The sequence below is a fragment of the Elgaria multicarinata genome, chromosome 18, assembly GCF_023053635.1.
Source record: "Elgaria multicarinata webbii isolate HBS135686 ecotype San Diego chromosome 18, rElgMul1.1.pri, whole genome shotgun sequence".
In the NCBI taxonomy this organism is placed as follows: domain Eukaryota; kingdom Metazoa; phylum Chordata; class Lepidosauria; order Squamata; family Anguidae; genus Elgaria; species Elgaria multicarinata.
In genome coordinates this window covers 16,079,910-16,105,968 of record NC_086188.1, presented here as the reverse complement: position 1 = coordinate 16,105,968, position 26,059 = coordinate 16,079,910, and the positions used below count along the sequence as shown (strand labels likewise).

The window sequence follows — 26,059 nt, the reverse complement described above, 5'->3', positions numbered from 1 at the left end:
CCCACCCTCTCTCTCAGCCTATCCAGTCCTGAGAATAAAAAGTTGAAACAACTTGAAGGATAAGGATAGGGAACCTCCAGCCCATGTGCTGGGTACGACACACAGGGCTTCCCCACCTAAGGTCCTGACCCCTGTTCCCCAACTTCCCTTTCCTGTTGCTTTCCTTTGCTGCCTCTTTCAGCCGGAGCAGCACGGAAATGCAGTGAGCTGCCATGGGGGGGAGGGGGAGAGAAAATCTCTCCCTCCTTGGGCAAGTAAGTGCCTTTCCGTGTGTCCTGCCGAGCCAAAAGTTTATTGCTGCTTCGCAAATTGCCATTATTGTGTCTTTGCAAATTGTTCCGCCAAGCACATTGTGTGTGTGCCAAAAGTGGGGCTAGCCCCACCCCCTATGGGCATGTGGCTGCACCCCCTATGGGCATGTGGCTGCACCCCCTATGGGCAAGTGGCCCCCTGATGGGTTTGCCTAGAGCCAATGCGGCCCTTGGGCTGACAAAGCTTCCTCGCCTCACCCCGATCCTGGAGTTTTGCCTCTGCAAAACAATCAAACGCAGACGAAAAAGCAGCTTTTGTTCAACTCTTGGCTGATCGCCTTTATTAAGGAACAAACCTCCCTCAGGAGGATTAAATATCTCATCTGAGCTCCCTGGGGCCGTCTCAGCGGCCTGTGTCCAGAGAGGCAGGGATGGATCGAGGCTTCACTTCCTGCCGCCTTTCTTCCCTTTGCCCTTCTTCTTCCTTTTGGAGCGCAGCAGCGACCTCACCAAGTAGCCCTTCCACAAGGCCTGGATGAGCGTGGCGGCTCGGACCAGGATGGCCATCTCCTTCTCGGCCTTCTCCCTCTGCTCCTGCCTCACCCTCCGCTCCTCCTTGATCTGGCTGTACTCTTGATCCAGCAGCGCAAATTTCTCCCGCAGCTCCGCCAGCTGAGCCTTCTCCACCGTGTAGACCACGTCGATCTCCTCAATCTCCTCCTGCGGGGGAGAGCGAAGGCCCCGGTTATTTCAGGGTGGAGCGCTGCCCGGCCCGGCCTCATCACCTGTGCAGGGCGTGCGCCGTCTGGGCCCCGACAACTCCCAGCAGCTCTAGCCAGCACAACCAATGATGACGGCCGCAAACGTCTGGAGGGCCGCAAGTTGCCCACCCCTGATCTATGAAACGCATTTTAAATGGGCCATGTTTTGCAAAGGGAGGGAGGGCCACTGACCTGCTCCCATGCAAGTCGAACTGGGAAAACAGGCTCTTTAATGCTCTTTCTCCCAATGGGACTGTTTAGAAGACACCTTAAACCTTGCCAGTTAAGGCTTTTTTTGTTATGCAGTAGGGCTTAAGGTGTCTTGTGTGGTGCGCATTGCTAAACCCGGCTCACTCACTAACCACAGTCGGACCGTCAGCAGCTGGGTTAGTGGCTCAAACCATGGCTTAAAGAGTTGTGTGCGACAGCACAGCTTGTGGTTAGTGCTAACCCCAGAGAACCATAGTTTCGCTAACCCCCAGAGCCTGGAGTGTTGTCTGAACAGGCCCAACGTAAGCAGCATGTAAGGCCTTGGCAGAACTTTTCCTTGTGTACCTTGAGACAGCTTCCCTAGCGGGTCACAATTTTCAGTAGAGAAACGAGGCATTCACACATTTTGAAATCTATTCAGACTGAAATCTGTTCATCTCAGAGTGCAGGACATGGAATAATGGGCTCAAGTTATAGGAAGCCAGATTCTGGCTGGACATCAGGAAAAACGTCCTGACTGTTAGAGCAGTACGACAATGGAATCAGTTACCTAGGGAGGTTGTGGTCTCTCCCACACTAGCGGCCTTCAAGAGGCAGCTGGACAACCATCTGTCAGGGATGCTTTAGGGTGGATTCCTGCATTGAGCAGGGGGTTGGACTCGCTGGGCTTGTAGGCCCCTTCCAACTCTGCTATTCTATGACTCTATGAACGTGGTTTCCCTGTTAGCCCTCAGCTAAAAATGTGTTGCCGTAAGTAGAAAAGGCTGTACTGCTGAAACAAAGAAAAGTTCCATTCTTGAAACGGCCAGGTAATGCCATACATTTCGGAGGCTTTTGCTAGGTGGTTGTGAAATGACCTCTCAAGCGAAAAATTGACGTGGCAGGGGGAAAAAAGGCTCAGACAATGTCTGGGATAACAACAGTACCTGTTTTTCTATCATCTCGATATCGTACTTCTGAACCCAGTTCTCTATTTCCATCTCCACTTTGTATTTCTTCTAAAATAAAGGAGAAAGATTTTCAGCAGAAACCTGAGAGCGTCTTTTCTGTTTTAAGTCTGGGTTGCCTGGCCTACTGGTCTATGATCTTACCCTAAGTACGGGTTATCATAGCTAGCAAGCAGTCCCTCCTGCTGGCTTTAAGGGTTCAGGTATTCTGGGTCTGTTGAAAAGTATGTGGCCGGAGTCCAACTGGACAGACTTTTAGCTACACAGATGGCAACCGGCAGAGTTTCTTTGCCCGGGACAACTGTTGTTTTATCAAGGGGGGCCACCTTATGTACTCTTGAAATTTCGTATTTTTTCAGCCAACCGGCCAAGCTTGGAAGTCTATTTTGCCACGCAAACTGACACCCACCCACACCCAATGAGTGATCAAGTGCCAGCTAAGGCTTGCCTGTACTTGAGAATGCCCCAATGTGTTCCGAACATGTGAATACTTCCCCCCCCCACCCCGGAGAAACTATCTGTGTGAATTTCTCCAGTCACCCTCCACCTCCGTCAGATACCTTTCGGAGGTTAAGCTCCGACTCTCGATCCTCAGCAATGAGGGCACTGAGCTGGGCCCGGAGAAGTTGCAGCTCTTGCTGCAGCTTGGTGCATTTCGCCTGAGATCCGCGCGCCTCCCCCTTCTGCTGCTTCTCCGCTTCCGTCCGGGTGCGCTGGATCTGGCTTTCGGAGAACTTGGCGAGATTGTGTAAGTGGGTCTTGAGTTCCTTGATCGCAGCGTTCATCCTAGAGATCTGAACACCACCGGACTGGTCAACATGTAGGACGTTGCGGTCAAAGATAACGCAGGCAGAGTCATTGGAAAAAACAATGTGGATCCAAGGATTTGGGAAGTAGGGAACGCTTCTGGAAACATTTTCCCAGAGTTTCCCAGAGTTTCCCGAGTTTTACATTCCCAATCCAGTGCTGGCTGCAGGTTTGGGGTGTTAGTGTTGTCAGTAGGCACCTCACCAAGGCTCAGTTGCTTGGCCTTTCTGGGCCCTACAGCGGTGGCCAAAATTGTGGACACTTTTTGAATTTTTCATGTTTTGCAACTTTGCATGCTTATAGAAAATGTTTTGTTTCACGAAATTCAAATGCTTACATATCAACTGAAAGACCGGATTCACGTAATACAACCCTCCTGCTTCTTTTCCTGGGGTGTCCGATCAACTCTTTTCTTTGGCGCCATGGCTCTATTTATGAAGTACGTACGTACACTTTTAAATTTGAGAAATACTTCAAATATTCACATGATCTCCAATTGCGCTTCAGTTACAGAACAAACAGCAGAACTGACTTTCCCCAACTTGAAACATGATGTATCGCAGCTACTGCCATGTGATTGGTCCCCAGAACAAAGACTGTGATTGGCCAGGAGTAGGGTGACCATATGAAAAGGAGGACAGGGCTCCTGTATCTTTAACAGTTGTACTGAAAAGGGAATTTCAGCAGGTGTCCTTTGTATATATGGAGAACCTGGTGAAATTTCCTCTTCATCACAACAGTTAAAGCTGCAGGTGCCCTGCCCTCTTTTAAATCTGGTCACTCTAGTATAGCTCCTGCACCTTTAACTGTTGTGATGAAGAGGGAATTTCACCAGGTTTTCCATATATACAAAGGACACCTGCTGAAATTCCCTTTTCTATGCAACTGTTAAAGATGCAGGAGCCCAGTCCTCCTTTTCATATGGTCACCCTAGCCAGTAGGGTTTGCAATTCCAATCCGCTTCTTCACTCAGTCACACCTGTTTGTTTTTAGACTAAAGTAAGCATAACTTGTTTTGCACTGCAGATATTTGCATTCTATTTTTTTTGTATTGAATTCAGCATTAAATTCTCTTTCAATTGATATATAAACATTTGAATTTCGTGAAACAGAACATTTTCTATAAGCATGCAAAGTTGCAAAACATGAAAATTTCAAAAAGCGTCCACAATTTTGGCTACCACTGTAGGTCAAGTATAAGAGAAATGGCTGCTTTTGCTGCTCTATCTCTTCACTCATGGCATTGCTTGCATGCTTGGAGAGGGCAGACGAACAGGGAGGTGTAAAAGGCTCCAAATGGTGGCGGTTCCCCCCCCCCCCGCACCGCAGCTGTGGGTCTCAGCAGACGCCCAACAGTGCCTCCCTCTGACGCTGGTGCAATCCTATACCTATTTACTCATGAGCAAGGCCTGCTGTGCTCCATAGAGCTTACTCCCATAGGGTTGCTGCCATAAAAGCCCGGGTCCTAGAGTGTCCTAGGAAGCAGGCAGGAGCCTTTCAGTATGGCTTCCCGGGATGCTCTGGGACTGCTCTAGGAATGAAGTTTCTATGCCAGGAACCACAGATTCTGTTCAGAATGGGGTTGTTTCCTGGGAAGGGGGCAGTAGACAGGGCTTGGGGGGCCAGTTGTGGCCCGCAGGCAGCAGTTTTTGCACCCGTGATCTAAACCTTTCAGGTGAAAATCAGAGTCCCTCGTCGAAGGCTGGTTGATCTAAGTGCAGCTCCACATCTGGAGCTATCTACACAACCTGGTGTCTTGTAGAAGGAAAAGCCAAAACTTGAAGCTGGGAGACACATCTTTACTTTCTGGGGTAAACTCTTCTTCTAGCTCAGAAGGTGAAGCCTATCTTTTTCTTGCCTGCTACCCTACTGACTGAGCAAGAAATAGTCCAGGTGCGCTTGCATTTCATTTGATACGATATTGGGCTGCAAATTTGATCAGACGTGTTTGGACCGGTCGACCCCCAATTGAATTCCTTCCACCCCACCTCCCGGCTTCCCCCCCTACCTCATCGTCTCGATTCTGGATCGCTGCAGTCAGCTCCTCCATCAAAGCTGCAATTATCTCCATGTTTTTCTTGTCCCGCTGGGAGATCTCCTTCATGAACCGCCTTTTTTCTTTTTCTTCCAACGGAGTCGTCAGAAGCTTCTCAAACAAGAAGCCCCTGAGCTCCGAAAGGCTTTTAATGAACAAATTGGCATTGGGATGCCTGGTGTGGGCGACCTCTCTCACAGCCTGACAAGCCATGGGGTTGGCAAAAAAGAGGCGCACGATATTTCGGACCGAGCTTCTCAAGCCCTGTACGTGCAAGGTGAGGTAGCCTCCTGGATCCTCAGCCCCGTACAGGTCTCCTTTGGCTCCGCCGTTTTGCAGAACCCCTTCTCCTTCAAGCCGGGCAAGCGTGGCTTCCATAGTGTTTGAAAGCCGCAGGTGTTCCTTCAGAGCTCCCGTAAGTTCTGGTCCCAACACTGCGCTGAATTCCTCGAGATTTTCCGTGACGTGAGAGAAGGTACTGACAAGCTCCACTTTAAGGATGGTCTCGTCCAAGACGGATATAATCCTCTTCGTCTCGACGGTGGTCAGTTTTGACCGGCCAGGATCCAGAATCTTCAAGGGCATCCGGTACACTTGCCTTTTGCCCCGGTTCGGGTCAATACACTCGTAGGACTGATGGAGCACTTCGGTTGCCATCTTTCCAGCTGGATACGCTCCCAATTGTGAGTTGTCACGGCCGCAAGCAATCGTGGTCTTCTCTACCCGGCTTCTAGATGCGTTAACACTTCCAATATGTCGGTTTCTTTGGGCAAATCAGCTAACTGAAAACGAAACCAAACGAAAAACAGTGTAAGTCACAAAATTAGACCAAGAATCCAGTTTTATGCATGTTTAGACAGAAAGAATTCTACAGCTCCCAACATTCGCCATCCATCCATGCTGGCCTGGGAATGCTGGAAGTTGTTGTTGTTATTGTTGTAGTTGTTGTTGTTATTATTATTATTATATTTATTTGTATCCCGCCTTTTGCCCAATGCTGGGCCTCAAGGTGGCCTTACAAAGTTTAAAATATACATGGGGGGGGGGGGAACAAAACCATAAACATTTAAAATACACAACAAAAATTATAAGACATTAACATCGATGGAGGGGCAGATTATTCTCCAAAGGCCTGTCGGAACAAACGGGTTTTTGCCTGCTTCCGAAAGCCCATCAAGGAGGGAGCCAGCCTAGCTTCCCCGGGAAGAGAGTTCCAGAGCACCGGAGCAGCCACCGAGAAGGCCCTCTCCCGTGTTCCCACCAAGCGCGCCTGTGAAGATGGTGGGACTGAAAGAAGGGCTTCTCCAGATTTCAAAGCACGGGCAGGCTCCTAAGGGAGAGTACGTTCTTTCAAATAACCTGGACCCGAGCCATATAGGGCTTTATAGGTCATAACCAGCACTTTGAATTGTGCCCGGAAACAGACTGGAAGCCAGTGGAGCTGTTTTAACAGGGGAGTTGTCATCTGCTCCCTGTAACCAGCCCCGGTCAACAATCTGGCTGCAGCTCTTTGAACCAGTTGGAGTTTCCGAACACTCTTCAAAGGCAGCCCCACGTAGAGCGCCTTACAGTAATCCAATCGGGATGTAACTAAGGCATGTGTCACCGTGGCCAGGTTCCCGCCCCACCCCGCCCCGCCCGGCCCAAACATGCATAGGGTTGTACGCTTAAAGACTTAACTCCAATAAGGAATTGTTTGCATGTGAAGCCTGCTTCCCAATGCTCATGGTCCTCATGTACCCAAGGTAATTTGAAAACACTGGGTGTTTCCAGCAAAGGCTTTTATTGCGCCTTTGCCCAGCCACATTCACAGAATTTTACAAGAGGGTCCAGATGATGTCATTTTCCAATAAAAAGTACAGAAAACAAACCAATACTTTCCAGTACTTCCAAGAAGGAAGCAAGGCAAAGGCAATGCCCCCTCCTGCCTCTGAAGTTATTATTTATTATAGTGGGAGGTTTCATTTACCCATCATGGCTCATCGTAATTGACAGACCGCATTTGTCCCCTACAAGCCTGCGTAGGGTTTTAAGATCCTTTGGAGAAGCCCTTCTATCAGTCCTGCCATCATCAGAGGCACATTTGGCGGGGATACGAAAGAGATTTCCTTCGTGGTAGCTGCTCCCAGGCTCTGGAAGTCCCTTCCAAGAAAGGATAATCCAAATGGCTTTCAATCTAACGGCACACAAAAAATGGCAAAGCTAGCAGGCGCGAAAATAAGTTCAGGAACATTCAAGTTGCAGAATGACCAGGTGGGGATGTGAAGTGCTTTCTTTTGTGATCCTGAACCAACGGAAGACCAAAAGGATGGAAAGGTGGAATATATAAGATTGCAATCCAATTCACGCTTTGCAGTGAGTAAAACCCATGAACAAAGAGGGACTTCTTTCTGAGTGATGGATAGGGCTGTGCTGTACGTCTGTTACAGCTGCAATCCCATTGCACGCTTAACTCGGAGCAATTCTCCATGAACATAAAGGGAGTTACTTCTGAGTAAACATACATAGAATTGTGCTGCACATAAATAAAATGAATATAAATTGTGCATGGCCCCATGTCCAGGTATTATGAGGCAGAGAAAAATGTTCCTCTCTGCGCTACTTTATACGTCATGATCGCCCCTTTAAGATGAATTGGTACACAATTACTTGGGAGCAAATCCTGCTGAATTCAATGAGATTTACTTCTGAGTAGACATGTACAGATTGCACTTTTCCCTCCCCTATTGTTATTTATGTCTCATTTCTATGCCATCCTTTTTGTAAGGTTTTCAAGACCTCTGACTCCCTTTATTCTTACAGGCGAGGTAGATTACACTTAGAGAGAAAGAGAGCCAGTGACTAGCCCCAAATCACCCAGGGATCTTGTTTTGTCAATTGCCCAGGGAGTTTTGGGTATAGAAATGTAATAAATAATCCGCCTTGAGTGCCGTTTTTTGGTAGAAAAACACACAAAACAAATCAATATAAATCAAATACATTTTTTTAGAATGTAAGCCTGAGGGTAGGGACTGTCTTCTTTATTGAAACATTGTAAGCCGCTCCGAGAGCCTTTTGGCTGAGGTGCGGGATAAAAATACTCTAAATAAATAATAAATAATATAAATACTGACAGCCAATGTGGTGTAGTGGCTAAAGTGTCGGACTGGGAGTCGGGAGATCTGGGTTCTAGTCCCCACTTGGTCATGGAAACCCACTGGGTGACTTTGGGCCAATCACCGACTCTCAGCCCGACCTACCTCACAGGGTTGTTGTGAGGATAGAATGGAGAGGAGGAGGATTATGTACGCCGCCTTGGGTTCCTTAAGAGGAAAAAAGGCGGGATATAAAATGCAATAATAAATAATAAAATAATAATAAAAATAAATATAAATAAATCAAATACAAATAAATCAAATAATATGTCAACAAGCATGTAAAATAAATAAATAAAAACACATCTTCCTAAATTACAAATCAATTAAGTACATATATAAATAATAAATACATCTTCCTAAATTAAAAAGCCACAGATACCTTCTCCTTTCCTCATAGGGTTACTATTACACCCTTAAACTCACCCCCAGCCTCCCCCCAAAAAACAAGCCCTTCTCCAAAGGCTCATCAGCACCGTTTTCCTTTTGTAAACAAGGCCAAGTCCTCCTGTTGCTTGGCAACCGTGACACCATGGGTACGGGAGGAAGAGGAATCTATCTCCTTCGCAGGGTGAAAAGCATGATGGGAGGAAAAAGTCACCAATCAAAAGCTTCCAACGCTCCCTTTCAGCCCGCCCACCCTTCTTAACGTCACCAACCACGTTCCAAAAGCCTGTCCAATAGCAGGGCTGGAGCGGCTAGATGGTGGCGCTTACACGCGGAAACCGGAAGTCATACTCCCCCCCTTAACTCTATCTTAGCTCTGTAAGGACAGGGGTATTCTAGACCTATCAGAGAAGAGGTCACATGCGCATTCGCGGGTTGTTTTTGTTGGTGTTGCTGATGCAGCCATAAAGATATAGAGGAAAAGCGTCAAGAAGCACAAATAAAACTTCCGGTTTCCACTTACACGCCGGCCTATGCTGAATGGGGAAAATAATAGTTACAGACATTAAGGGATCCATCCTCCACGTGTTTAGATGGGAAAAAAGCCCTGCAACTCCCAGCATTCCCCAGCCAGTATCAACCAATCAATCAATTAATAAAGAACGAAGGTCAAAATGTAGGGTGAGGCAAGGCTGTGGGAAGTATTACAATTCCCAGCATTCTGGCTGGTTGGGGGATGCTGGAAGTTGTAGGGGATTTTCTGTCTAAACATGCATAGGATTGTGCCCTAAGAGTGCAGTCCTGTGCAGGTCTATTCAGAGATAGGGCTTACTCCCAGGTAAATGTGTATTGGACTGCAGCCTAAAAAGTAAAGACAAAAAATCAAAGAGTGTCCATGTGTGTACAGCTGCTATCCTATGCAACACTCCCAAGTAAAGGCCAATGGACTTCTGAGTATTCATGCCACGCTTGTCCTGCTCACAGAGTCATATTGAAAGTCGACAATGCACAGAAAAAATACATCAAATTAAATTGTTTACTTGCAGCTCTCCCTCAATCCAAGGTTCCATATTTATTTATTTGCCTTATGCCTCCCATGCAGACAGCATGCATCATCATCATCATCATCATCATTATTATTATTATTATTATATTTCATTCATTTCCAAAACCAATTAATGAACAGAAAAAAATGAAAAATGAAAAAGAAAGAAACAAACAAACTGGATTTAAACTGATTATTGACAAAGGGTAGTACATCTAACAAATATGTATATTTTCTCCCTTTACCAAGATATGGGTGGATTCTATAGGCTGCTTGGAAGTCTTTATAATTCTTCACCATAACAGATTATATTTATTTTATTTATATTTATTTATCGTATTTATACTCCGCTCCTCAGCCAAAAAAGGCTTTCAATCAATTAGCAAAGAAGACAGTTCCTGCCCACAGTTCTATAGGGAATAGTGTGTGTGAGAGAGAGAGAGAGAGGGAGGGAGGGAGAGAGGGGCAATTCAGTCTCTTTTCCATAGTCTGAGGGAAAGGCTTTGATGCCACTGTGGTGAATCTGTTGCATCTATGAAAGTTAAGGCCATAATAAATTTGTGCCATGGAACATTTAGGCAGCAAACCCACAGTCACTTATGTGAACTCAATGGGACTTAGTTCTGAGTATGTAAAACTGCAGTGTTCGTTAATTTCACTGCAACAGACGAATAGGGATCCCCTTTGGAAAATGCAGACTTATTGTGCTTTTGCCACTTTCCCACTGCAATGGATTTACTCCTTAGGCAATCAATTTACCTTTATGCTAAGCGGGACATAGGGCTTCAGTCTTTCACACACTTACCTGAGAATATTGTACGGCTCATTGTATGAGCAGGCCTTTTCTGAACAAAGATGGTAATGTCAGGCTGCAATCCTATGCCCACTTACAATGCCATCCTATGCATGTTAAGACAGAAAGAGGTCCTATAATTCCCAGCACGCCCTCAGCCAGCATGTAGGCCTTTTTTTCCTTTTCTGTATAAACATATTTAAGATTGAACTCAAATCTGCCCAAGCCTATTTTTGCCTACTGAGCACAATGGGACTTATATCTGAGCAAACAAGCCTAGAACTGATCTGCTCCTGAAACTTTTTAAGTATTTGTATTTATTTATTTATTTTAAACAAGAAACTACACTTTCTATTCTATTTCCCAATGTACTGTAGGAGGGGGGAAATAATGTAAAGAAAAGAGCAGCAATCCCAGCTACACTTACAGTAAGAAGAAAGTCCCACAAAATGCCCATATCACGATGCTGAGGGTTGCACTGTCAGTAGAACTCAAAAATAACAATCCCAGCTCCGAAAAAGGGATGCTGAGGTTGGTTACCACTTCACAGTTCCTTGTTTGAAGTTCCTCATCTGAAGTTGTCCCAGGCTGATACAGGAACGTTTGGCATGAATGGGATTCAATGCCATCAGGCAACGGACACTCTTTGCGATTGGTGGGTATAGGATTTGGGATGACCCAGACCTTCTTGTAAGGACCAGAGCCCCACAATACAATTTATTCTTTTCCATGTATTTTGGCTATTATTGGCATTGTGCAGCATGCTTGTCAGTGCTCTGCACATACAGAAAGCTTTGGGCTGGATGGGGTTCTCTGCCATTGCGTGGAGGACACTCTCCTGGATATGTGGGTATATCATTTGGGGTGATGGTGACCCAAAATTTATTGTGGGGTTGATGCTCATTTGCAATTCTGGGGTTGAGGCTCATTTGCAGTTCTCATCTATGGAGTCATCAATGAGTGTTGTGCAAAAATTACCATTTCAACTGGAGCGAATTCTCGTTTATTTTGAAGGGGAGTCTCCTGATCACAGTATGGGGTCATCCTAAACTGAGTTTGAGGTGCATGGGCGCATAAACTTTTGATCCTTGTGAAGTTTAATTATTGAGCCCTGCTTAGGGTGACCATATGAAAAGGAGGACAAAGCTCCTGTATCTTTAACAGTTGCATAGAAAAGGGAATTTCAGCAGGTGTCATTTCTATATATGTAGAACGTGATGAAATTCCTTCATCACAACAGTTAAAGGTGCAGGAGCTATACCAGAGTGACCAGATTTAAAAGAAGGCAGAGCAGCTGCAGCTTTAACTGTTGTGATGAAGAGGAAATTTCCCCAGGTTCCCCATATATACAAATGACACCTGCTAAATTTCCTTTTCAATACAACTGTTAAAGATACAGGAGCCCTGTCCTCCTTTTCATATGGTCACCCTAGCCCTGCTTCAAAGTTACGTGCAAATGAGGAACTGGGAACCAATTTCAGCCCTGTATGTCAAGTATGCTGGCTTACTCAAAAGTAAGGCGCACTGTGTACAGTGAAGCTTACTTTCAGGTGATTAAAGGCACACTCCGATACATGTTTACGAGGGCGGGGGGGGGGGGGGAAGGCCTAGGACTCCCAACATGCCCCAGTCAGCTAGGCCCTTCTTCCCTGTCTAAACTTGTATGGGATTTCAACTTTAAAGACTGACACATTTCTTACGGCAGAAAGAATTCCAGGAAAAGCGCTCCTACTGTTACTGTTTGCGAAGTGGTGTGTGTGTTGTAAATGCCTACCCTGCTGCTCTCTTTGCCTGTCCTTGCCACAAACCTCTCTGGTCTTCACCAAGAAGGCAACAGGGTCATTGTGCGCGGGTCCAGGTTGACCCACTATATATGTTTTAAAAATCCAACCCCCTCCCCTCCATTCAAGCTGTGTTCAGACAAAGAGGGAAGCTTAAATTCAGAACTGAGAGGTGCTGGGGTTCAGGCTTGCGTATCATTCCGTTTAGCTAACCTGTTACCTAATCGGCTGGTGTGTGTGTGTACACGTGAAGATGATGCAATTGTTGCGGTGAGGGCAGAAGGCACTCTGTGCATGCTCAGAGGCACTTTCTTTTATTCGCAGCACAATCCTGCGCCCCTCTACTCAGAGGTATGTCCCACTGAGTTCAAAGGTGTGTGTGTGTGTGTGTGGAATTTGTAGGGAAGTGGGTTTAGGGCAATCCTAGGCCGGTCTACTCAGAAGGAAGCCCCACTGAGTTGAGTGGGACTTGGCTCCCTGATAAGGATAATTGCTTGGGGTGTAAAGGATGGCCATGGATGGAGTGTGCCCATGCATAAGCGGGAAGAGATTTTCATGGTCTATTGATTTTTAATGTCCAGTCTTTTAATCTTTGCAACCTGCCCAGCGTGCTTCGGCTCTGGGGCGGTAATATAAACCCAATAAATAAAATAAAATACTGGTCGAGGGGAGGGGAAGTTGGGAGGTGCAAAATCAAGATCCCAAAGTCACTGCAAAGGCTGAACACCCCACTCTCCCCCACCCTTTATACTCCTTCAATCAATCAATCAATCAATCCTTTATTTACAGTCAATAGCCCAGAAAAAGAAAGGTCCAGTTATTTCAAGCAAAAGGTCAATAAGATAACCTAGGCATGTAAAACATATCATTAGTAAAACATTTTAATCCATAAAAATCAAGGGTAAAAGGGAGTAAGATCAGAGCAAGGATGGGACATGGGTTAACATTAGATCTTGAACAGAACATAGGAGGAAAATTCAAGCAATCATAGGTGGTCTGATGAGAATGGCCAGATTCAGAAACCTTAAAAGAGGGGGAAATCGGGGCTGTGTGTGCAAAATCAAGATCCCCCCCAGTGCCTGCAAACGGGCCCCCTCCCTCTTATACATACGTGGGGTATGGGGGGAGATCAACTGTAATTGCAAGATGTCTTTGCAAGGAGCCCATCCCTCCCTTGCAAACCAGCGGGCTTTGCAGCAGCGATGGACTCCAAGCCCCCGGCTGGAGGAGGGGGCAGCCGGGCGCTGGTCCCGGGCCGGGGACCCACCCCTCGGGGCTGGCTTCCCCCGCGCTCTCCTCTCCTCTCCTCTCCCTCCCTCCCTCTCCCCTGCTGGTTTCCCTCTTCCCCGCCTCCCTCTCCTCCTGGGATCATCATCAGCCTAAGTCGGAAGGGCTGCTGAGGTCAGAGGCAGACGCCGGCCCGAGTTGGGCGAGCTCGGGCGCAGGAGTGGCGGCCGGCGGGGCGCACAGCCTTCCTCGCCACCGAAGCGCGCGCGGCCCCCCTCCCAAAAAACGCCCCCTGCCTTCTCTCCAGACCTCTCCGGGCTTGGGACTCCATGCGGGGCCGAGTCCAGCGAGGATGGGGGAGCTTTTCCCCGGCAAGCTGCCCAGTCTGGAAGCGCTGCCTGATCTTTGACCGAGCGTCGACGACCACAACTTGCATTTAAAAGGGGTGCGTGGGCCAGAGCAGCAGAGTGGGGGGGCAGCAGCAGCAGCATGGCTGTAAATCCGGATGAGGACGATGTGCCCCTCATTCTTACTTTGGAGGAGGGCAGGAGCCAGGGCTCCGAGCTGGAGGGGCAACCCTGTGAAAGTAAGTTCAACTTCTCTCTCCCCTTCCCTTCCCTTCCTTTCCCCTCCTCTCCCCACTCCTCTCTTTCCAGCCCCTCCTGGAATTCTGCTGCTTTTGCCCTGTATTCCAGTGTGGTGCAGTGGCTAAAGTGTTGGATTAGGATTTGGGAGATCCGGGTTCTAGTCCCCACTCAGCCATGGAAACCCACTGGGTGACTCTGGCCCAGTCTAAGGTGACCATATGAAAAGGAGGACAGGGCTCCTGTATCTTTAACAGTTGTAGAGAAATGGGATTTTCAGCAGGTGTAATTTGTATGCATACAGTATCTGGTGAAATTCCCTCTTCATCACAATAGTTAAAGCTGCAGGTGCCCTCCTCTCTTTTGTATCGGTCAAGAGGGCAGGACTCCTGCAGCTTTAACTGTTATAATGAAGACAAAATTTCACCAGGTGTTACATGCATTCAAATGACACTTGCTGAAATTCCCTTTTCTATACAACTGTTAAAGATACAGGAGCTCTGTCCTCCTTTTCATATGGTCACCCTAGCCCAGTTACAAACTCTCAGCCCAGCCTACCTCACAGGGTTGTTGTTGTGAGGATAAAAATGGAGAGGAGGAGGATTACTAGAGGCATTCAAGAGGCAGCTGAACAACCCTCTGTCAGGGATGCTTTAGGGTGGATTCCTGCTTTGAGCAGGGGGTTGGACTCGATGGCCTTGTAGGCCCCTTCCAACTCTGCTATTCTATGATTCTATGGGTTCCTTGCAGGAAAAAAGGTGGTATTTATTTATTTATTTATTCCATTTCTATACCTCCCAATAGCCGAAGCTCTCTGGGCAGTTTATCAATCAAATATCAAAAAAATGTATTTGCACTAAGCCATAGGCCATTGCAATTTAAAACAATTAACTGAACATGAAACAAAAACAAACAAACCAGACAATAAATAATCAGTGTTCGAGGAAAGTCAAAAAAATCCTTACCATAGAAAATTTGGCAAATAAAACATTAAATACCATTAGGGCTAAAATTAAATAATTTAAAACTCAGGGTGCAATTGCAGCCCTCATTTTAATGGCGATTGCGGGATGTTAAAAATGCAATAAATACATAAAATAAAAAATTCAGGGGCCTTCCGTGGCAAGCGTGATTTGTGGATGCCACACACACACGTATTTAATTATTCACAATATTTATATACTGCTAATGTCATAAAAATATATATCCCGAAGTGGTTCAGGCATCAATCTTAAAATCACCTTTAAAAGGCAATATTTTGAAAAGCACAACTTCAGAAAGAATGGCAAGAAAAGCAATACAAGGAGCGTGATTAATGTAAGGCACAATCTTAGGGGTGTTTAAACAGGAAAAAAGTCTTACAACTCCCCACATGCCCCAGCCAGCATCAAGCAATTAGTCAATAAAGATTAATAATAAAGGCTGTGGATGGTATAATTCCTGGTATTCTGGTAGCTGTAAGACATTTTTTCCTGTCTAAACATGCATAGGATATTCACCCTTAATTACAGTCTGAGTGAATAAGTGTTATTATTTTTTTTAATTATTTTGTATTATTATTTGTTTATTTTAAAACATTCTATCCTGCCTTGAAAGCAAGAGTAGAAACATCCAAAGAGGAAAGTGCTGTTGAAAACAACAACGCAAGACAGGTGAAACTGCAGAATGACAGTGAAGTCGTAATATGGAACTGTAGTGTTATGGGCTTGGCTTGGTCTCTAAAACTTCCCAGATTAGGGTTGCTTCCGGATGGAGGGCTCTGAGTCCTGATTGTCCAAAGGCATTGTGCAGCAATTCTGTCTTAAATAGATTTTTCCCCGGTAAGGAAAAAGATGGAAGAGGCAGTGGGAAAGCATGGGAGACTTACACGTTGAAGAGGACAAATCCAGGACAAATAAGAGGAAGGACTTCTTCACACAGCGCATAGTTAAATTATGGAACTCACTGCCACAAGATGTGGTGATGGCCACCCATCTGGATGGCTTTAAAAGGGGGTTGGATCCATTCCTGGAGGAGAAGGCTATCAAGGGCTACTAGCCCTGATGGTTGTGTGCTATCTCCAGTATTCAAGGCAGTAAGCCTGTGTGCACTAGTTGCTGGGGAACATGGGTGGGAGGGTGCTGTGTTGCACCATGTCCTGGCTGATGGCTGGTTGGCCACTGTGTGAACAGAGTGCTGGACTAGATGGACCCTTGGTCTGATCCAGCAGGGCACTTCCTATGTTCTTATGACGATGTCTGGACTTACTGGACCTACGTATGTCTGGACCTATGATGTCTGGACCTACTTCAATTCCATAATTGAAGCAGTACGGTCGCACAATAAAAGCATCGTGTGGAAGCACGCTAGGAGCCGTCTGCTTGTGATGGTGATGTGGGAACCCAGGGAAAGACCTCTGATGATGTGCTTGTCACACTGAAGCCATCGTGGGGGGAGTTTCCACACGGAATTCCTTGTCGCAGTGGCGGCCGCCATTTTGAATATTCAAGCCACGGTGGGGATGCACCATTGCTTGCCGTTATGTGTGAACCTGGCGAGGGTGGATTGGTTGGTTGGGTGCTTGACAAACCACCCGCAACCATAAAACAGCCCGTGGGTTTTGGGTGGCTTGTGAACCAGCTCAACAACCCAGCCAGCCCTAGACAGCATGGCCAAGGATCACGGGAATTGTAGGCCTCAATACCTATCGGCCCACGAGTTGCTCACTCCTGAATCTTTCACCAATCAGATGAACCCCATTGGGTTCTAGAATTATTATGAGAGCGGGAGAAAAATGTCTCCGTATCCACTTTCTCCACACCGTGCATCATTTGGTACACCTCTGTCGTGTCTCCCCTTACCCACCTTTTTTCCAAGCTGAACAATCCTGGTTATGCTGGCTGGGGTATGCTGGGAGTTGTAGTACTCCCCCACCCCCCTGCAGAAGATTGTACCCTGTGTGTTTCACAGACTGGAGTACTACTAAGCGAGTTGCGTCATGCGACGTTGATGGGAATGGGCATTCGAATCCCTTCCGTTCTATTGTGCTGTCTGCTCCCGGCAAGCATCTGCTCTGCTTGTCGGGATTCCCATGTGGGTGGTCTGTGCTTTCGGCAAGGGGGTTTCTGCAAGCTCTAAGACTTCTCCGGACCTCAAGTTTCACTTGCTGGTGGGCAAGACGCCACACAATGTAGCATAATGAAATGATTTCCGCCGAGCTGAGGTCGTCACAGCAAGAATCAATGGGAGTGCTTTGGCTCTGTTGCGTTGTCTGTTATATGCATTAGAGAGATGTCGATTTATTTTAAGTTAATTAGAATCGGAGGTTACCTGTAAGCCTTCCCAGGCTACGGAAGGTATTGTTGGCATACTTTTTGATGGGTAATGCAGCTAGACCTGTGTACAAGTGGCCTCTAAAAATTCTCCACCCTATTTGTGGGTAGAGAAATTGGGGGGGGGGGGACAATTTCACCGAATTTCTCCAGGAAGAGGAGAAATTCTCCCAACAATTTCTCACCATTGGCAAGGGTTGTAGAACAGCTCCTTTCTCTCCCCCCCCCCCTTAAGGTTTTTTGGGTTTTGTTTTCACTGCCAATGCTATTGGCAACAGCATCAACTGTGTAAACAGACTGGTCCCCATTTTTCATTCTCCATCAGGAGAGAGAATGCAGCCACCACAAAAAATAATGGCGAAGAATTCTGAAAAGTGTCCTTTTATTTCTAGGAGGTAAGAAAAGAAAAATCTCTGGACCTGAAAGTTTTCTTTCCCCATGAAACAGGCTTCTATTTTTCTGCCTCATTCTCAGGGCAACTTATAATTTATTTTGAATGTGTTTTTGTAGTGTTTTTATTTCTATTTATTTATTTTATTTATATCCCACCTTTTTTCCTCCAAGGAACCCAAGGTGGCGTACATAATCCTCCTCCTCTCCATGTTATCCTCACAACAACAACCCTGTGAGGTGGGTTGTTATTATTATTATTATTATTATTATTATTATTATTATTATTTATATAGCACCATCAATGTACATGGTGCTGTACAGAGTAAAACAGTAAATAGCAAGACCCTGCCGCATAGGCTTACATTCTAATAAAATCATAATAAAACAATAAGGAGGGGAAGAGAATGCAAACAGGCCCAGGGTAGGGTAAACAGGCACTGGGTAGGGTAAAACTAACAGTATAAAGTCAGAACAAAATCAAGTTTTAAAAGCTTTAGGAAAAAGAAAAGTTTTTAGCTGAGCTTTAAAAGCTCAGTTGGGCTGAGAGTCTGTGACTAGCCCAAAGTCACCCAGTGGGTTTCCATGTCTGAGTGGGGACTAGAACTCGGATCTCCCAACTCCCAGTCCAACACCTTAGCCACTACACCACACTGGCTTTTGACCTTAACTAATCACTGTGAGGTAGCTGAGGGCACGGCCTATATTTTTCTTTCTATTACACATCTCTCTATTGCTTTACTGCCTCCCAGTCTGCCTGCACTTCCTGATCTGAAAAGGCCCATGGGAGGGATTACCTCATGATGTCTTCCCTGGGGCAGGAAGTGCGGGAAGCCAAGGTGGCTGCAGGCCACCAGAGAGGTGACTGTAGGTTGAAAGACAGGACACTCACACACACTCCCGAGCCATCTCATAAGTAAACTAAGCACAAGAACTCTACATTGAAGCCATGGGAATTTCTCCGAAATTTCTTCTCCTTTGAATTTTATTTATTTATTTATTGCAATTTCAAAAGCAATTTCTTTTCTATGACATTGATTGAGAATGGTCGAAATTTCCATAGGAGAAATTTTCAGCACAGCACTAAATGTGATGGCCTGTGGAATGCAACTTGGCTGGCTTGCTGGAGCATTTCTGCTTCCTAGGTTAGAACCACTTCAGTTAGAGCAGTGGTTCCCAAACTTTTTCAGGTCACCGCCCCCTTGGTTCCACAAACTCATGCCCAGTGCCCCCTACCCTACCCTATAAAAATCATTATTCAGAATAGCGGTTTTCAATGACCCACTAAGGAAGATAGTAACAATAAAATTCAAAACAGTAACAATTAATTGAATATTTATTCAAAATCTGAAGCAACCGCCGCAGGCTTGCCGAGGGAGGGAGGAAAAAGAGAGCGAACGCCTCTGTTTTGCAGCCGGCGTGGCGGGGCACACCAAGCAGGGTATGTCTCTTCATTAACATTTTGGTGCTTTTGAAACATTACAATTCGCCATTAAAAGGACTCTTCTTAAACTGTATTAATACATGTGTGGATTCTTCCCCTATATGGCTTGGGACTAAACTACCTTCTCCCATAAAAATGTCCCTGGGTTTTAAGACCTTCTGGAGAGGTGCTTCTCAGAAAAGACCACCTCGAACGCCCCCCCCGCTGCCCCCTTGCCTCTTAACGCCCCCCTATGCAATCCCACCGCCCCCAAGGGGGTAGTACCGCCCACTTTGGGAACCACTGAGTTAGAGGAACCAGCATCGAAGGATTCTTCTGTGAATGTCTACCTCAACCCCAAAATACTACTATTAATAATAACAGAGAAGGGCCAGGATCTCTTCTTGATCATCCCAGAGTGCAGGACATGGAATAACGGGCTGAAGTTACAGGAAGCCAGATTCCAGCTGGACATCAGGAAAAACTTCCTGACTGCTAGAGCGGTACGACAATGGAACCAATGACCTAGGGAGGCTGTGGGCTCTCCCACACTAGAGACCTTCAAGAGGCAGCTGGACAGCCATCTGTCAGGGATGCTTTAGGGTGGATTCCTGCATTGAGCAGGGGGTTGGACTCGATGGCCTTATAGCCCCCTTCCAACTCTACTATTTTATGATTCTAATAATAATAATTCCTGTGCACAGCTTTAAATATCTGGGGCTAAGGGAGAAAGCACTTGTAAAAATTTTGCTTTAGGATGGTCTTGGCAAAGTTGTGCCTTGATCTTCAGCCTTCACTGTTTGAAATGACACATACACCCTTTGTGTACATTTTCACCCCAGCACGTGGTGGTACAATCAGAGTGAGAGAGCTTTCTTTTATTTCCCAGTAGTGCAGGCGTACTAGTTATTTTTGGATGGTGTCATTTTAGTAGCTGCTCGGCTGAACATAATGTTGTGAGAAACTCTGTGTTCAGGGCTTAAGAAGTGTGTGACATGATGACAGGAGCAGAAGAGAGAAATTATTTCATTAGAAACATTCTCAGAAGATCAGGACAGATCTTCACACGGCGTGGAGTTAAACGATGGAATTCGCAGCCACAAGATGTAGTGATGGCCTCTAGTTTGGATGGCTTGGAAAGGGGGTGGGATAATCCAGGACAAATAAGAGGAAGGACTTCTTCACTCAGCGCATAGTTAAATTATGGAACTCACTGCCACAAGATGTGGTGATGGCCACCAATTTGGATGGCTTTAAAAGGGGGTTGGATCCATTCCTGGAGGAGAAGGCTATCCAGGGCTACTAGCCCTGATGGTTTTGTGCTATCTCCAGTATTCAAGGCAGTAAGCCTGTGTGCACTAGTTGCTGGGGAACATGGGTGGGAGGGTGCTGTGTTGCACCATGTCCTGGCTGATGGCTGGTTGGCCACTGTGTGAACAGAGTGCTGGACTAGATGGACCCTTGGTCTGATCCAGCAGGGCACTTCCTATGTTCTTATGACGATGTCTGGACCTACTGTAAGATTCCATAATTGAAACAGTGCGGTCGCACAATAAAAGCATTGTGTGGAAGCACGCTAGGAGCTGTCTGCTTGTGATGGTGATGTGGGAACCCAGGGAAAGACCTCTGATGATGTGCTTGTCACACTGAAGCCATCGTGGGGGGAGTTTCCACACGGAATTCCTTGTCGCTGTTGACCATTCGACCCATCGCTGATTATTTAATCCACCGTTGGTTATCGTGTTGTCCGAACCCAATCAATGTCAACGCCCCTTCCTAGAGTTAGAAGACCTAAAGACGGTAGTGCACGTGCTGGTAACTTCAAGGCTCAACTTCTGCAATGCGCTCTACATAGGGCTACCTTTGTGCCTAGTCCGGAAACTTCAACTAGTTCAAAATTTGGCGGCCAGGTTGGTCACTGGTACATCTAGGAGTGATCACATTACATCAGTCTTAAAATCTCTTTGCTGGCTGCCAATTAGTTTCCGGGTGAAGTATAAAGTGTTGGTTATTACCTTTAAAGCCCTGCATGGTTTGGGTCCAGGTTACCTGTGTCATCGCCTTCCCTTGTACAATCCACCCCGCACACTCAGGTCTTCTGGGAAGAATTTACTCCCGTCAGCCAAAACTAGGCTGACAACTGTTACCCAGAGGACCTTCTCTTCTGCTGCTCCCAGACTGTGAATAGCCTGCCGGAGGAGACTCGTCAGCTTGACAATCTTTTAGCATTCAAGAACGCTATCAAGACTGATCTCTTCCGGCAGGCCTACCCAGTGGAATTTTAGGATACTTTTAGTATGCTTTTAGGGTGTTTTTAAACAGTGTATGCTATGTTTTTAATCAGTATTTTATGCTTGCTGTTGTTACCCATCTTGATCCAATCGGAGAGGTGGGTAAGAAATAAATTATTATTGTTATTATTGGAGACTGAGAGGTCCCAGGGACCAGCATGGCTAAATTCCAAATGGTACCCTTAGGATGAGCTTGCACTGAGACTATCAGCTTGTTTTAGCCGAATCCGTCACGCACACACACACATGTACCAAGGCCTCCCAAACTAATTCAACATCTGACCCCGGTAAAAAGCACAGAAATGGAGTGTTCTGGCTCATAAGCTCGGCTCTGAGAGAGTTTGAGCTTGGAACCCCTCAGGCGCTGAAAGGGGTGGTGGTGGTGAAATGCAATCAGCCGTTGCTCTAACCACTGCGCAGATGTTTCTGTTTAGTTTTATACAGTGCTGCTTATAGAACTGGGATGGGCAAAATGAGATTTCGAAGCAGGGGGGCTGGTGGCAGCAGGAGGAATCTTTTGAGAGGAGTTTCTCGCAGACGCCAGACTGCCAAAGACAACTGAACCCAGCGGGCCCGTTTTTTTCCAGAGTATTTTATATAAAATGCCCCGGAAATCTACAAAAAAGCAGAAATAATAGTAATAATAATAAAACCTTGCCAAACGGCTGCGTTCCCTGGGAGGCCATGAAAATCTAATCGCCGTTTGTTTCCAACGGTTGTTCCGCTTTGCGCGTCGGGCGTTCCGAGACGGCTGCGGAGAACGACCAGACGCAGACGGAGCCGTTGTCGTTTCAAAGCTGTGCTTTGAATGTCTCCTAGTGCTTTAAAAACGGTTTATAGCCCCATAACCACCTGTTCCCGTAAGAGAAGAGTTTAACGATAGCAGGCGTAGAAACTGCGCTGCCATCCCTCAGTGCAAACCAGGAAAGGGGAAAAGGTGCCACCTATTTCCAACTAAATAGAGGAAAGGAAATTGCGGAAGTATGGCATTCTGAAAGCATGGTGTAGAGAAAGTGGAGAGGGAGACATTTTTCTCCCTCTCTCATGACACTAGAAACCTATGGCATCATCTGATTGGTGGGAGATTCAGGACAGAAGCTGATTGGTGAGCGATTCGGGAGGGAGGAGTGAGGGGAAGACATGATAGAGGCATACGAAATTATGCCTGGTGTGGAGAAGGTGGATAGGGAGACATTTTCTTCCTGTCCTATAATACTAGAACCCAATGGAGTCATCCCTTGAAGCTGAATGGTGGGAGATTCAGGACAGATCAAAGGAAGGACTTCTTCACCCAGGGCAGAGTTGAACTATGGGATTTGCTACCACAAGATGTAGTGATGGTCACTGATCTGGATGGGGTTAAAAGGGGTTAGGCTACTTCCAGGAGGAGAAGGCTATCAAGGGCTGTTAGTCCTGATGGTTCTATGCTACCTCCAGTATCAGAGACAGTAAGCCTTTATACTTGAGTTGCTGGGGAACATGGGTGGGAGGGTGCTGTTGAACTTGTGTCCTGCTTGTGGGTTTCCTGTTGACAGCTGGTTGGCCACTGTATAAACAGAATCCTGGACTAGATGGACTCTTGGTCTGATTCAACATGGCTCTCCTTGTGTTCCTATTATGGGTGAAGGCCTGAAGAAAAACTTGATATTGAATTTTGTCGGTTGGATGAAAACCACAATCTGTCTGGTCAAACATCCCATCGCAGGCAGCTAAATGGGAACTGGATGCTTTTAGATTGAAGGCTCCTACTTCTCCCGATTCCACCTTTTTCTCCTTAATGGATTTTCTGCATTAAGAAAAAAGATGGAAGAAATGGTGGGCAAACATGGGAGCGTTATGAATGGAAGATGTCGTTGCCTGAATCCACACCCATACACCCCCTCGGTTAAATCCTGTGAATGGTGGCACGATAAAACCCTTGTCTGAACACTCCCGCAGAGATTTTATTCTGAAACGGGGATAGAAAAGGACAGAAATAGAGTTCAGAGCTTGAGAAATTTTGGGGAAACATTTTTGTACCTCCAAGGGTATGTAGAAGAAAGCCAGTTATTTAAATAATGAGATGTTGTTGGAGAAACCATAAATTGAAGTTCATAGAAGGTCACTGAAGCTTAGTAGCGTGATATTGATTGGCATTATGCATCTTCCATTTTTTTTTATTGTCAGGAGTTTTATCTACACCCACTTGTGCAGTGCAAGGGTGCAAAACCTCGGGCCCTGGGGCTAAATTTGGCCCTCCTGCCCCCCCGATCCTTTCCTCTGAGGTTCCTCAAGGTGGCCATGGTCTTTTACTGGACCACCCATCATTTAGTCTTTTCCTGGTGTTGGTGCAGTTTATTTCCCATTCTAAAACATTGTAATACTTCTCGTAAGGTTTCGTTACTGGCATTAAGAGAGTTAACCTGTATGGTGCCTTTTTTGGGCTCTACCTTTAGTCCCGCCCACCACTGGGATGCAGCCACGAGAGTTTCTCTGAAATAGAATTCAGTCCTCAAACTGAAAGGGTCTTCGTAGTTCCGGTGTAATGCTCGTGGTGTAGTAAAGCACTATACCAGGTGATATGGTTCAAGGTAAAAAGTGGAATGAAATGGCCCTATGGCCACCCTATTGCCAGGCTAGATGGCCTGGAGAAGAGAAGATTGAGGGGAGACATGATAGCACTCTTCAAATACTTAAAAGGTTGTCACACAGAGGAGGGACAGGATCTCTTCTCGATCCTCCCAGAGTGCAGGACACGGATAACGGGTTCAAGTGACAGGAAGCCAGATTCTGGACATGGAATAACGGGCTCACATGACTCTGGCTGGACATCAGGAAAAATGACTCTGACTGTTAGAGCAGTACGACAATGAAATCAGTTACCTAGGGAGGTTGTGGGCTCTCCCACACTAGAGGCATTCAAGAGGCAGCTGGACAACCATCTGTCAGGGATGCTTTAGGGTGGATTGAACAGGGGGTTGGACTCGATGGCTTTGTAGGCCCCTTCCATTCTATGATTCTATGATTCTAATATTGGTAAAATCTGGTCTGGTATAAAGCAGGATTGTGCGTTCTCATCAAGAAATCGATTCTTAGCAGCAACGGGAGCTTCCGTTACTTGTGATTATAAGGATGTTGGAGAAATCCCCAATGGAATTAAATGAGTTCAGATTTGTAAGACTCCGCCCCACAGATTCCATAGTGGACTGGCTTCTCCCATCTTGCTCAAATTCATCGCACTTGCAAACTGTTTCCCCTGCTTGTTGAATTTTACGCAAGTTTTGTTGTAGAATAATAATAATAATAATAATAATAATAATAATAATAATAATAATATTTCTTACCTGCCTCTCCATCCTGATCGAGGCAGGGAACAACGAGTATAAAATACATAAAATATTGATTAAAAACATAATGTACATTGTTATACTTCAAATAAACAAAAACCACACTAGATGAAAATGTGCATTTTCCCTCTAGGCTACAGCATGAAAATGTGCTTTTGGGGGGGATTTGTGGTTTTGCGCAACTATAATTTTGCGCAGCTGCGAATTTGCACAAATTTGGGAAATTGGAGAAATTTTCATCCATGGCTGGATGACAGAATGAAAGGCACCTGACAATCTACAAAACCCATATATCCTACTTGTGATGGCCAGGGGGTATAGAATAAAATGGTTGCACAAGTAGAGTCCAATGAGTGCAATGACCAGAAGCAAAACCAAAACAACTATCAACTCTAGGGCTCTCAGCAAGAAGGTGGATTTATTTATTTATTGCACTTATATACTGCTCCCATAGCCAGGGCTCTCTGGGCAGTTTACAGAAATTCTGAAATTAAGATAAAAATGAGTATACAAAATTTAAAATTCTAAAACACAGAACATACACACATAAAGCATTAAAAATCGTTAAAAAACTAAACATGTGGGTGATTAAGATGTGCCGCCCTATGCCTGGGCAAAGAGGAAAGTCTTAACCTGGCGCCGGAAAGATAGCAGCGTTGGCGCCAGGCGAGCCTCGTCAGGGATATCATTCCACAGTCTGGGGGCCACCACCGAAAAGGCCCTGTCCCTCGTTGCCACACTCCGAGCCTCTCCAATTCTCTTGGATGCTTTTCAATGTAGTTTCTTAAAATTTGAGGAAGGCGGTAGAAGGTTCTTTTCAGTGTTGTTGGCATCCATGATTCCTAAGAAGCCAAAGGGCGTTGGTAATTGGCGTCTCTGAAACTGCTAATAATAGGATGCTGTTCTACCAGCGTGAAAGTTATGCAAGATGGCAGAGTCCAGCGAATTTGCTTCTTTATGTTCAAGTGTGAGAGATGAGTTCATGAGAAATCGTCATTGATTTAGAACTAGTAGATCAAACCGAACGTGATATATGAAGGTGTGAAACCATGGCATTATACTGATGTGTAAAGATGCGATTGTGTGTGGTTGTGTTTTGTAGCGTGCATCGGTTTTGGAACGGTAGAATCTCGCTTCATAAACCTATGAAGTCAATTCGTGAGCTGAATCACCAGGGAGTGTCTTTCCAAAGATGAGGGTGTAGAATATTGAGTGGGTTGCTCCACGAGAATTTAAACCATGTCTGCAGACCAAGCTGCTGTTAAAGCACAGCAGGAGCTAGTAAAAAAGTTGGCAACCCTATCTGGAGGGCTCTTAAATCTTTAAAACAGAACTACAAGATATAATCTGCATCCC

General features: G+C 45.9%; 2 protein-coding genes across 3 annotated transcripts in view; one reads left to right on the top strand and one right to left on the bottom strand.

Annotated features, from left to right (window-relative positions):
* Positions 1–564: 564 nt before the first annotated feature.
* On the bottom strand, positions 565–8,653 carry IQCD (IQ motif containing D). 2 transcript variants are annotated; one of them, XM_063143697.1, is made up of 5 exons: positions 8,528–8,653; positions 4,985–5,793; positions 2,730–2,963; positions 2,149–2,220; positions 565–971 (listed from the first exon to the last, which is right to left on the bottom strand). In XM_063143697.1, the coding sequence occupies exons 2-5, from the start codon at positions 5,666–5,668 to the stop codon at positions 696–698; spliced, it is 1,266 nt and encodes a 421-aa protein (XP_062999767.1). In that variant the 5' UTR covers positions 5,669–5,793; positions 8,528–8,653; the 3' UTR covers positions 565–695. The 2 variants fall into 2 exon arrangements, with proteins under 2 accessions (XP_062999767.1, XP_062999768.1); XM_063143698.1 differs by lacking the exon at positions 2,730–2,963.
* Positions 8,654–13,855: 5,202 nt separating this feature from the next.
* Positions 13,856–26,059, top strand: part of TPCN1 (two pore segment channel 1) — a 73,740-nt gene continuing 61,536 nt past the window's right edge. The window contains exon 1 of the mRNA XM_063144354.1: positions 13,856–13,964. Within this exon, the coding sequence (XP_063000424.1) occupies positions 13,868–13,964 (97 nt within the window). The 5' untranslated portion in view covers positions 13,856–13,867. The remainder of the gene's footprint in view (positions 13,965–26,059) is intronic.